At 42.2% G+C, this 13,496-nt stretch overlaps 1 protein-coding gene across 6 annotated transcripts in view; it reads left to right on the forward strand.

Moving 5' to 3' along the window:
- Positions 1–13,496, forward strand: part of LOC139248186 (la-related protein 1B-like) — a 105,322-nt gene that overhangs the window by 56,266 nt on the left and 35,560 nt on the right. For 5 of the 6 annotated variants that reach the window (XM_070871962.1, XM_070871936.1, XM_070871928.1 and 2 more), the window contains 2 exons: positions 6,802–6,974; positions 12,047–12,403. In XM_070871962.1, the coding sequence (XP_070728063.1) occupies positions 6,802–6,974; positions 12,047–12,403 (530 nt within the window). Of the gene's footprint in view, positions 1–6,801; positions 6,975–12,046; positions 12,404–13,496 lie in introns of those variants that run through there. The other variant, XR_011591008.1, reaches the window with a different exon arrangement.

The following is a 13,496-nucleotide window of genomic DNA, read 5'->3' on the forward strand; positions in this document are numbered from 1 at the left end:
GGGTGATGACACCTTTCCCTTTAATGAAGCTTCCCCACCTGGCTACACTGCCACCATATTCCATGCCCCAAACTGCCATGGTGGTGGTGGTGGTGGTGGTGGTGGTGGTGGTTGTGGTGTAGCCTTAGTATCTAAATCACACCGTGGTCTGTCTCCCTACTCCTCTGGCAACTCATCTTGTTCCACCCCTCGCGTCTCTCTTTTAAAATCCTTATTCTGTACCGCTCACCCAAATACCACACCAATTTTCTTAATGCGATATCTTCTGCTTTCCTCCCTCTGCCCTGAACAACTTCTCATCCTCTGATTTCAACCTCCATCTCAATTCCTCTTGCACCCTCTCCTGAGCTCACTACCCTCCTTTCCTCCCTTAATCTCTCCCTTCGTGTCAACTCTCCCACCACCCCCTTGATCTTATCTCACGTGGCCTCACTATCCCTTCCGTAATCTCCGACTATTTCCTTATATCAATCTCTACCCATATTCGCCTTCCCCCTCCTAAACCCACTTTTTATATCTGCCCCTGGAAAAAAAAATCTCCCTCAAGTCCATTACCACTGCACTTTTGTAATTCCCACCTACCTAGCTTTTGGTCTACTATTCTCCATCTCCTTTCTACAGCTACTGACTCTAAATCACGCCCTCTCCACTACCTTTGATGCTCTTGCCCCCACTAAAATCATTATACACACTCACCCTAATCATTCCTCCTGGTATACCCCATATCTCATAAGAACATAAGAAATAGGTGCAAGTAGGCCATTTGGCCCCACGAGCCTATTCTGCCATTCAATAAGATCATGGCTGATCTGATCCTGACCTCAACTCCACTTCCCCACCCGCTCTCCATAACCCTTGACTCTCTTATCTTTCAAAAATCGGTGTCTATCTCCACCTTAAATACATTCAATGACCCAGCCTCCACAGCTCTGAGGTAGAGAATTCCAAAGATTCACAACCCTCAGAGAAGAAATTCCTCCTCATTTCCGTTTTAAATGGGCGACCCCGTATTCTGAAACTACGCCCCCTAGTTCTAGATTTCCCCCATGAGGGGAAACATCATCTCTGCATCTACCTTGTCAAGCCCCCTCAGAATCTTTTACATTTCAATAAGATCACTTTGTTTTCTAAACTCCAATGAGTATCGGCCCAACCTGCTCAACCTTTCTTCATATGACAACCCCTTCATTTCGGCAATCAACCTCGTGAACCTTCTTTGAACTGCCTCCAATACAGGTATATCCTCCTCCTCCTTTAAATAAGGAGACCAAAACTGTATGCAATACTCCAGGTGTGGTCTTACCATGCCATGTACAATTGTAGCAGGACTTACCTACTTTTATACACCATCCCCCTTGCAATAAAGGCCAACATTCCATTTGCCTTCCTAATTACTTGCTGTACCTGCATGCTAACTTTTTATGTTTCATGTGCAAGGACCCCCAGATCCCTCTACCACTGCATTTTGTAATCTCTCCCCATTTAAATAATTTGCTTTTTTATTTTTCCTAACAAAGTGGATAATCTCTCATTTTCCCACATTATACTGCATCTGCCAAATTTTTGCCCACTCATTTAGCCTATCTATATCCCTTTGTAGATTCTTTGCAATAACCTTTTATGTGGCACCTTATCGAATGCTTTCTGGATATCCAAATACATCTACTGGTTCCTCTTTATCCATCCTTTACCGCCGCTCCCTTAAGTACAAGGAATGCAGACTTGAACATCTTTGGCGGACAGTCAGCCTAATCACCGATTGCCAGATTTGGCTAGATCATATAAAGCACTTCTGGGCCCTGCTCACCATCACTAAAACCACCCACTATTCTAAGATCATCCAGCACGGCAAAAATAACACCACTAAACACCTTCTCAAACCACCCTCCCTCACCTTTAACAATAAATGTGAGGAGCTCACATTAAACAAACTTCTTTGTTTAAAAAGATAGAACTGATGCTGCTTTCAATTCCCTCCCTTCCCCAGGCAACCAGACTTTAATTCCTCTCTTTCAACCCTGCCCTAACCCAAAATTTGCATATTTCTAATTTCTCTCCTATCTTCCCCCCTCACCCCCGTCTTCCCTTGCCCTTTCAATGCTCATCTCGTCAATGAGACCTGACTACCTGCTCCCTTGTCCTTATTTCTACTAAATTGCTGACAACCTAACTTTCCTCCTTGGCCTCAGTGTTAGTGGAGACAGGTTGAGCGTCCAAAATCCAGAACGTTCCGCAATCTGGACGCCGGGCCGATTGGTGGCAGGGTAGTCCGGAATCCGTAAAATGTTCCGAACCTGCCAACCTCGAGGTCCCGCCGCGCCTTACCGCTGCCCGGCCTCGCCTCACCGCCACTGCCCTTACCTCGGTCTCCTCGGCGGGCCCCCACCCGAACACTGCCTCTGCGGCAGGCCCCCGCCTGAACACACCCCCACCCCCCAACCCCTTTCTGACGTTCCGAAATCCAGAAATACCTGAACCTGGGCTCTGGCATTTCCGAATTTCGGACATCAGAAACCCGTTCCAAAGTCCGGAAAAACACAAAAACCGGCTCGGCCACGGTCCCAAGATTGCCGGATTCGGGACGCTCAACTGTATTAACGGTTCTCCCTCTTTCCTTCAAATCTGCCGTTATCAACCCCCTCAAAGAAATCCCCTCAATCCCTCCGTCCTTGCAACCCAATCGCCAACCTCTTTCTCCTCCAAAGTTCTTGAATGTGTTGTCTCCTCCCAAATCCGTGCTCATCTTTCCCAGATCCCCTTGTTTGAATTCCTCCAATCAGGCTTCCACCCCTGTCATAGTACTGAAACTGCCATTACCAAGGTCACAAATGATATCCTATTTGACTGCGACAAAGGTAATCTATCCCTTCTCATCCTTCTGGACCTGTCTGCATCCTTTAACACAGTTGACGACAAAATTCTGCTCCAACGCCTCCTCCATAGTCAAGCTGGATGGGACTGCACTCGTCTGGTTTAATTTTTATCTTTCCAACCATAATCATAGAATCACTTCTCTTCCTAATCCCGCACTATCACCTCTGGTGTTCCCCAAGGATCTATCCTTGGCCCCCTCCTGTTTCTCATCTACATGCTGCCCCTTGGTGACATCACACGGCAACACAACGTGAGTTTTCACATGTACTCTGATGACCAGCTCTTCCTCTCCTCCACCTTTTGAATCCTCTGCTTGTCTGACATCCAGCACTGGATGAGTAGAAATTTCCTCCAGTTAAGTATCAGGAAGATTGAAGCCATTGTCTCTGGTTCACGCCACAAACTCCATTCCCTTTTCACTGATTTGATCTCTCTCACCAGCAACTGCCTAAGACTGACCAAGTCTTTTTGCAACCGTGGTGTCATATTTGATCATGAATTGAGCTTCCTACCTCATATCCAGTCAATCACTAAGACTGCCCATTTCCACCTTGGTAATATCACCTGTCTCCGCCCTTGCCTCAACTTATCTGCTGCTGAAACCCTCATCCATGTCTTTATCACCTCTAGACTTGACGATTCCAGTGCACTCCTGGCCAGCCTCCCCAGCTCTACCCTCCATAAACTTGAGATCATCCAAAACTCTGCTGCTCTTGTGCTAACTCGCACCAAGTCCTGCTCGCCCATCTCCCCAGTGCTTGCTGATCTACATTGGCTCCCAGTTCAGCAAATTCTCGATTTTAAAATTCTCATCCTTGTATTCAAATCCCTCCATGGCCTCGCCTCCTTATCTCTGTAATCTCCTCCAGCCTTATAATCCCCCATAACCTCTGAGCTCCACCTATTCTGGACTTTTGGACAACCCCGATTTTAAATGCTCCATCACTGGCAGTTGTCTTTAGTGGCCTAGGCCGTAAGCTCTGAAATTCTCCCTAAATCTCTTTTGTCTCTACTCTTTCCTCCTTTAAGACTCTCCTTAAAACCTTCCTCTTCAACCAACCTTTTGGTCATCTGTCCTAACGTCTCTTTGTATGGCTCAGTGTCATTTATATTTTTAATAACACTCCTGTGAAGCGCCTTGGGACGTTTTATTACATTAAAGGCACTATATAAATATAAGTTGTTACCTGTAATGCCTAAAGCACAATTTCTAACTTGCTCTACTCTCTTCCTTTTCATTTGTTTTATAATTATTATTTATACTACCTTTTCCACGTGTTTACTACTCCTTCTACCCCCCCGCCCCGTTTACTAGTTTAAAGTCCTTGTGACTGCCCTTTTTATGTTTTCTGCAAGACCCTGGTCTGAGCCTGGTTCAGGTGGAGTTCATCCCAATGAAATAGCTCCTTCCTGTCCCAGTACTGGAACCCTCTTTCCCACACTGCTTCTTCAGCCACATGTTCACCTTCCCAATCTGCTTGCCATTGTGATAATTTGCACATGGCTCGGGTAATAAACCAGAGATTATAGCCCTTGAGGGTCTGTTTTTTTTAATTGTGCTCCTAGCTTTTGTTACATTCTGAACAGGACCTCTTACCAACTCTTTCCTATATTTTTAGTCCCAACATGGACCACAATAACTGGATCCTCCCTCCAATATCCTTTTCAAGCCAGTTTGAAGTGTCTGTTACCCTGGCACCAGGTCGGCAGCATGCCATGTGGGACTCTCGATACTGCTTATAAACTATGCTATCTGTCCCCCTACTTATTGAATTCCCTACAACTACCTTTGGAAAGCCTCCTGCCCCAAAGTGCCATGGTCAGCATTCAGTCTGCCTTTCCGACAATCTTCATCCTTGTCCTCACGGGTAGCAAGTACATGTACCTGTTGGATCGGATCAGTTTCTGCATATCCTCATTCTTTCTCACCTGCGTTACCCTTATTCTGTGCACTGTTGTTCACGCAAATCCAGTTCTGATCCCGCACCTCGCTACAAAGTCTGAAACAAACTGTCCAGATACTCCTTCCCCTCCCTTATGTGTCAGAGTGTCTCCAACTCGCACTCCAGCTCAATGAATCGGAACTGGAGAGATTCTCGGCAGAGACATCTACTGCAGAAACCTTTGCTCGGGACAGTCCTGCTGTCCACAAACTCTCTCATACTGCAGTGCAGACTCTGCCAAATCTTCGTCTACATTTATTTATGTATTTTTAGCCATAAGGCTATTCAACTGTTTAGCTAACACTAAAACACATGCCAACCACTGGAGAAAAAAAATGAACGACTTAACAAACTTATCTGTGCTGCTCCACACTTTGCTGACTATTAAGTCACTTTTTGAGTTCCCCCCTCTTTTGATCTGGTGTCTGTTGCTTTGCTTCTCCTGATGGGCTTTGCTGCTGGCAGCCCTCGTGTGGTGTTTAAATCTGCTACTCTACTTAATGCCTTAAGCTTGCACACACCACTACAAGCATTAAAGGCAAAAAGAAGCACCCCTCCCTTTGCACCGAATTCCCATTCTCCAAATTCTAAACTTCACACTCTGTTCACAATGCACGTTGTTAACGTTGTGTTCTGTGCCTTAGCTCTGGGGTTCTGTTCTCTGGAAAAGAGAATAGCAGGAGACCTGATGGAGGTCTTTTAAAATTTATGAAGGGGTTGTTGGTGAGTATAGAATAAGAGGGTATAAATATAAGATAGCCACTGATGGATCAAACAAAAAATTTAAGAGGATTTGTTTTTTTTGAGTGGTAAGGATGTGGAACATGTGGGATGGTTGAAGCAAATGGCTTTAAGAAACATTCAAAACCTAAGAAATAGCAGCAGGGGTAGGTTATCTGACCCCTCAAGGCTGCTCTGCCATTCAATAAGATCATGGCTGATCTTTGACCTCAACTCCACTTTCCCACCTGATCCCCATATCTCTTGATTCCTAGAGTCCAAAAATCTATTTATTTTAGCCTTGAATATACTCAACAACTCAGCATCCACCGCCCTTTGGGGTAGAGAATTCCAAAAATTCACAACCTTCTGAATAAAGAAATTCCTCCTCCCCTCCATCCAAAGGCCGACCTCTTATCCTGGTACTATGTCCCGTAGTTCTAGACTCACCAGCCAGCGGAAACAACCTCCCTGCATCTACCCTGTCAGTCCCCCTCAGAACCTTATACAAAAGCAAAATACTGTGGGTGCTGGAATCTGAAATAAAAACAAAATACTGGAAATCTCAGTGGGTAACCCGCTGGGGTTTCCAGCATTTCCCCTCAGAATCTTGTATGTTTCAATGAGATCACATCTCATTCTTGTAAACTCCAGCAATTATAAGCCCAGTCCACTCGATCTCTCCACATAAGACAACCCTCTCATCCTGGGGATCAAGCGAGTGAACCTTCATTGCACTGCCTCTAAGGCAAGTATGTCCTTCCTCAAATAAGGAGACCAAAACTGTGCACAGTACTCCAGGTGCGGTCTCAGCAAAGTCCTGTACAATTGTAGTAAGACTTCCTTACTCTTTTATTCCAACCCCAATTAAGGCCAACATGCTATTTGCTTTCCTAATTGCTTGCTGCATCTGCTTGCTAACTGTGTTTCCTGTACGAGGACACCTAAATCTGAACACCACCATTTAATAGTTTCTCACCATTTAAAAAAATTTTTTTTTAAATTCTTCCTACCAGAGTGAGTAACCTCACATTGACGCATTTAAAACTTATTGCATACTTGAGGGAGCAGGGAATAGAGGGATATGAACCAGGATATGTAGAAGTAATTAAAGTATGAGGAGGCTTGTCTGGAGTACAACACTGGCATAGACCAGTTGAGCCGAATGGCTTGTTTCTGTCCTGTAGATTCTGTGTAATTGTATGTAGTAATCCTATGTAATGTGACACAATATTGGAAAATATTTTGTCTTTGTGACTTTCAGAATCTGCTCCCAGTTCCCCTAGGGTGGGAAGTCCTGTTGATGCAAAGAAAAATGTTGAAGCCAGTAACCTTCAGACAATGTCTAAGGGGCTTTCTACAAGTTTGCCTGATCTGGAATCTGATCCTTGGATAGAAGTGAAAAAGAGACACCGTCCATCGCCACTCAATCTGAAGGTATACCTGGATTTTACTACCTTAAGATATATACTTCATTATGAACTACATTCATGCCAAAGCCCTTAGTAGCAAAACTGTTAAGGTGACATCAACAGGTTATATATTGAATTATGTATTGTAATTGAAACTAGTGATGTCGGGCCTAAACGAAATTGTATGCTAATTTCTTGGACAAAGTAAACTGTACTGCATCAAAGCCTTGACCTCTCTTCTAAGGTATAATCTTGAGACTTAGCAAATGTGTGGTATTGTTTGTTTAGTTGTCCATACTGTCTGACAAATACGGGTGTGATGTGTATTGAAACTCTTGCACATGTAAAGTTCAGAATGTAACCAAAAATTTACATAATGGAAAATTTTTGTAAGCAGTTAATTTGTCCAGTAGCAGTCATCTTGAATACTTGGGGATAGCTTTTTCCACTTGTCAGTAAAAAATATACTAATGTACCAGTGTGATGTTTTGTATTTACCACACAAATCACCTTGATAAATAGTGCATACGCTCATTTCAAGTAGGACCCTTAATATCTTTTAAAAGGAGTTTCATCCTAACAGCACAAGAACTTGGGGTCCCAGAGTTTAAATGATAGTCTGACAGCCACTAGTTTCCTCTTGAATTTTCAATAAAATCCCTTTTAACCTTGAGCTATTCTTTAGTTTAGCAATGTTGTAATGTTTAACTATAGTTAATCAACTTGATAAAATTTGTATAATTTAATTGGAGTATCATGATGTTTGAAATTGTAAACCTCAATTTGTTGTAGTGTAGGGGTATGAGCCAGATCAATCTGTCACAAATAGAGAGTGGACCACGTGATTGTGTCATTTATACAAAAGCAAAATACTGCAGATGCTGGAAATCTGAAATAAAAACAGAAAATGCTGGAAATACTCAGCAGGTCAGGCAGCATCTGTGGAGAGAGAGAAAGAGTTAACGTTTCGGGTCGATGACTTCATGTTCTGACGAAGGGTCGTTGACGTTCAGTATTTTCTGTGATTAAATCATTTATTGAGTTGGAAGAAACTTGAGAATGCAATGTCTCAATTAACTTTGCCCCTTTTGGTGTCATTGGGGCATGCCATTTCCCCCCTCTTTCTCTTTCTTGTGCATGCTTTCTCCTTTCCTTCCCACGCCCACCCTCCTCTTTCCTTGTGTGTGTACAATCGTTCATTCTTTTCTTGCTTTCTCTTCCTTCCCCTCGTCTCTTGCTTCCTCTCGCTTTATTCTCTCCTCCTCGCTTCCTCGCTTTCCTCCTCTTTCCACTTGCGTTCTTTTTCTCGCGCTCTCTCTCTCTCTCTCTCGCGCTCTCTCTCTCTCTCGCGCTCTCTCGCACTCTCTCTCTCTCTCGCGCTCTCTCTCTCTCTCTCTCGCGCTCTCTCTCTCTCGATGGCAATCATCTTTTCCACTCTCAGCACAGTACTATATATTTAGTGATGTGAGCCTTCGAAATGAACTCCGAACTCCCACTGGTGGAAATAGCTGCTCTGGTTAAAGTAACATTCAGACACTACTGCTGGCATGCTGGCTGGGAATGTGTGTCTCCTGCTCCCAGCAGCACTGCTCACTGCTACGTGTCTGCACTGGCAGTATCGTGGATTCCTGAGGATGGTCTTTGCTAGCTGCTGGGAGCATGCAGTACATGTCAGCCCAATGATCTCCTACTGACAATGCTGGCAGATCAGCTATTTCTTTTGGTGAGCTTTTCAATCGGGAGATGCTAAGTAACGTGTTTGAAATCAGGCACAAGTTGGACACTGGTTTGACACCTGATTTTAAATGCAAAAAGTAACAATCACATTTTGATCTGTAAAGCTTGTGCAGTGGTATTAACAGGGATCTAATTAACATTAGATTTCTGCCATTTTACCGAATTGCAGGAAAAAAGTTCCATAAATTTTTTGGAGTTTATATTCGTACTGAATCTTTTTTATGTTTCAAACGCTCAATTCCTCATCGCTCTAGCTTCTCCTCTGTCTTCGCTATGCTCATCTTCTGAGATCCACGTCCTGCTCCTTCAGTCTCCTCTGCATCCAGCTCCTGACCATTTAACTATCATTCCTTGTTTAAATGTTCACTAACATATTTAATGGCTCGCACAGGCATTGTTCCCCTTCCTGTTAAAAATTCTATCATCACTCCCCTCTTCAAGAAACCCACTCGTGCCCTCTATCATCTCAAATTATTGCCCTCTAGCTTCTCTTTCCTCTTTAAGATCCTTGAACACATTGTCTTTACCCTCACTGCAACTTGAAACCCTTGTCCATGCTTTTCTTACTTTTAGACTTAACTTCTCCAATGTCCTCCTTCCATTAACCCAATTGAACCTGAAGTTCATGAATCTGCTTTAGAAAATCAATTTCCAACGATGTGAAGTACAAAAAAAGCTTATCCGCTTAAGATTTAAAACACACTACTGTGGTAGAGAAATAACAGTAAAACAATAAGATTGTAAGAGAAAGTGAGGCACATACAGACTAGAATACAAATGTTCAAAGATTCAACAGACCACCTTCCACCTCTGCTCCCTCTCCCCTAAGTGACTGAGACATGCAGGTTAATAAAACCTTAGAGTAAAGAATTGACAAAATTGGACAAAGGTTTTTGAGTTTGTAGGTTGATGGTTGTGCTGCCAATTTCACAGTTTTCTATCACAGCATGCATGATGTCTGGAAAATTCTATTTGTATCCAGATTGCAATCCTAAAATTTCACCCCTAGCTGTGCTATATACAGTATTCACTGAAAACATAAATTTTCATGTCTGATACCACAAGATTAATACAGATGAGGGCAATCACTTGGCCCATCTTAGCTTATTCATCAAGAATAAAAACTATTTTGCCCCTCCATCACACCATCGAATTGCTTCCTAAGTGAGTCAAAGGTTTTTGCCATTACTATCCTACTGTAAATCTACTATCTTTTTAATGTTTGCATGAAAAGTTTTGTCATCTTTGCTGAACATTCTTTTCACCAGTATTAACATGTGTCCACTAGTTCTAGTATCCTTTAAAACCAGGCATTCATTCAGCATCGATAACTGAGTGAAATAGACTTTTTTGCGACGGGGAAGATACACTGCAGCCTTTGCATTGTTCCTTATGTTGCCTTCGACTCTCAATTTTATTTCTCCAAATCATTATAGTGGATTTATTTTGGTGCAATCTCTGAGCCTCTGCGTGATTTTTTTTTTAAAATGACGTTACACAAGGGTTAAGTAAATTAATTGAGCTTTCATGAGTGCTTTCGTTCAAAAAAAAAACTTGAATTCTAATGTTCACAATTGTTGGCATCTAACTTCACGATTTTTCAGATTAATAAATTTCATGGGATCTTGCCAATTGTTTGCAATCTCTGCAATCCTCATGCCTTAAAACATACAGCCTGTGCGCACCATACAAAATGGATCGTTATAATCATAGCAACACCCAATTCAGATAACTGTTACTCCGCTTAGTCCCTCCTTTTTCTTCTCTTCTTCACCAAAGGAATAAAGACTTTTTATAAAGCTCATAGTACATATATAATTCTAGAAAAGTTTGTCTTAAGTTTCCAAAGGAGTTCAGTTTCTTTACTTGGTCCTAGGATATTTTGTTTGTTTTAAATGGAGTTTGACAATCTCCAAATGCTGCAGGAGTAGGCTGAATGAGTACACATTCCTGTGGGTGTGGAGAAGGCAATTGTGACTGATTCCCTTTGCACGTTTTGATGCCTGTGAGATTAGTGGTCGTTGGCGAGACTCTTCCCATTCCTGTGGTATGTGGAGCAGGTTTTGGCTTTGAAGCACCAGTTTTACCCAGTGATCAGAAATTTTTTAGAGTTCCTCAGTGTCTGGCCCAGAGCCAGCTATAGAGTAAGCATAGACTGGCTTCTGCAGTATCAGATGCCCACTGCTGGTGCTTTCCATGCCTTTCCGAGCTGGGTTCCTGCGTTTCATAAACTCCAAATAATCCAAAACCCCACTAATTTTGCCCTCTTTCCTGTTTTATCTTTGGTGGCAAAGCTTTCTGCTATCTCTGCCTTATTCTCTGAAATACTCTCCCTAAACTCCTCTGCCTCTTTACCTACTTCCCCTGTCTTTGAAAGCCATTTCAAAACTAGCTCTTTGCCAAAGCATTTGGTTATCTCTCCTAACTATTCACATAGGCTTAGCATGTGCTTTCTTTCTTTATGAAGTGACTTGAGTCATTTTTCCACATTAAAAATGCTATATGCATGGAAGTTGTTATCCAAGCATGATCTATCCTAGAGAAATCTGATGAGGCCTGTTATGTCTTAAGGCTGTTATTCAGAGTCACCTGTACTGCAAATGAAGATACATCTGGCTCTCTACTTGCTCTGCTGGAAGAGCCTTATTTGTTCCTGTTGGACTCAACAGCATTGTTGCATTAGAGGTGCATTATTTGTGTTAAACAAATTGCAGTTTAATGGTGATTCCCCATCACAGAAATGTATGATCATACAGAATCCTGGTGTACTGGCCATTCGACCCATCGTGCCTTTGCTAGCTCTTAAAAAAGCTATCCAATTAATCCCACTCCCCAATTCCTTCCCCATAGCCCTGCAATTTTTTCCTTCAAGTATTTCAAGTCCCTTTTGAAAGTTACTATTAAATCTGCTTCTGCCATTCTTTCAGGCAGTGCATTCCAGATCATAACTCTACATTAAAAAATGTCTTCTAAATCTGACTTCCCTGGTTACCGATCCTTCTGTCAGTGGATAGCGTTTCTCCTTATTTACTCTGTCAAAACCCTTTATGATTCTGACATTCTGTATTACATCTCCCCATAATCTTCTCTGCTCTGAGGAGAACAATCTAAGCTTCTCCACATAACTGAAGTCCCTTATCCCTGGTACCATTTAGTAAATATTTACGCCCTCTGCAAAGGCATTACAATTTCTTGTGAAACAGCACTAAATGGTCAATCTCCTTTCTGAAATATTGAAACGGTGGGTGGTTCAGGCATGAGCATTTAAGGTTTGTACGAAGACAAACCAACTCTTCTCGTTGCTGTACCAAAATATAAATATATATTGTAAACTAATTGTCTAATCTTGCTAATTTGTAGGAGAGCGAGTCGCCCAAACCTCAACAAGCTCAGAAACCGGAGCAAGACGAGCAGGAGGAATTGGATTTCATGTTTGATGAAGAAATGGAACAGATAGAGGGACGCAAGAATACCTTTACAGATTGGTCCGATGATGACTCAGACTATGAAATTGATGATCGTGATGTGAATAAGATCCTGATTGTGACTCAGACTCCTCCTCACATGCGCAAACATCCGGGCGGTGACCGTACAGGAAATCATGTTTCACGAGCAAAAATTACAACAGAACTGGCAAAGGCTATCAATGATGGCTTATACTACTACGAACAAGATCTTTGGATGGAAGAAAATGGACCAGAATATTCAACAATAAAGGTGAATCACAGTCTGGCTATATATTACTAATAGTGTTTGGTTTGGTCAGTGACCTGAACCAGTCAATAGCTATATCAAATGGAATGGTTTTGTGTGCTAAGGTTGTCTCCATTGAAGGGTACTGCCATCAAATTAATGTGCCTAATGTTTTTTTTTAAGTCAAATATTCTGTGTATTAGATCCTAATCAGTGATGGCCTGCTATCAAATGGGTAAAAATCATCACATCACCTTTCGTGGGGTGATGTGTAATATATTCACCTACATCTGAAAGCTCTGTACATGGCATGATAGGTTTTGTTCTCCCTAATTTTACTGTTGCTGGAGGGAAGACATGTATATCACACAGTATGAAACTTTTTAAAAGTCCAGTGGGATGTTGCCACCATTACCAGTTGTATGTGCTATAAAATGGCTTTGTATAATATATAAATAGCACTTTTATTGAGAACAAGGAGCCTTTAAAGTTATGAAGAAAATGCTAACCTATAATTTAGCATTTTACTCATCTACAAGATCAATCCAGAATAAATACTTAGTTGATTCTTTAAGGGGGGTACTAATTGGGAAAAATGAGCCTCAGTGCTGCAAAGTTTGAGCATTATTGAGCCTCTTTCCTTTCTCCATATCTCCTTTACCTGCAGCTAATGGAGATCGGTGTTGTGGGCCAGAGTAACAGATATTGGTCTGGATTCTCAAATTGAACTTCGTACCTATAATTTACTAAAGTCTGTTCAGTGAGTCTCTTTTCACTTGGGAATTGTTGCGTTGTTGGATGAGGTGTTAGTGAGGCTCCATCTGTCTGTTTTGACAAAAGCAGGGAGCTCCCTCCCAATATCCTGGCCAATTTTTTTTTTCTTGAGCCAATACCACCAAAAACATATTTCATGACCACTCATCCAGTGGCTGTGTCAATGGCTGCCATATTTGCCTATTAATAGTTATTCCACTTCAAAGTAATTTAATTGCATGTAAAGCATTTTTGGAATGTTTCTGATGTAATAAGGTGCTTCTATAAATAGCTTCTACTAGTACACTTTCTGAGGTGAGGGGGTGAGGAAGGGGGTTATAATTAAAAGGTGAGCATTAGTGCT

This window comes from Pristiophorus japonicus, chromosome 2 (genome assembly GCF_044704955.1).
Source record: "Pristiophorus japonicus isolate sPriJap1 chromosome 2, sPriJap1.hap1, whole genome shotgun sequence".
NCBI lineage: Eukaryota > Metazoa > Chordata > Chondrichthyes > Pristiophoridae > Pristiophorus > Pristiophorus japonicus.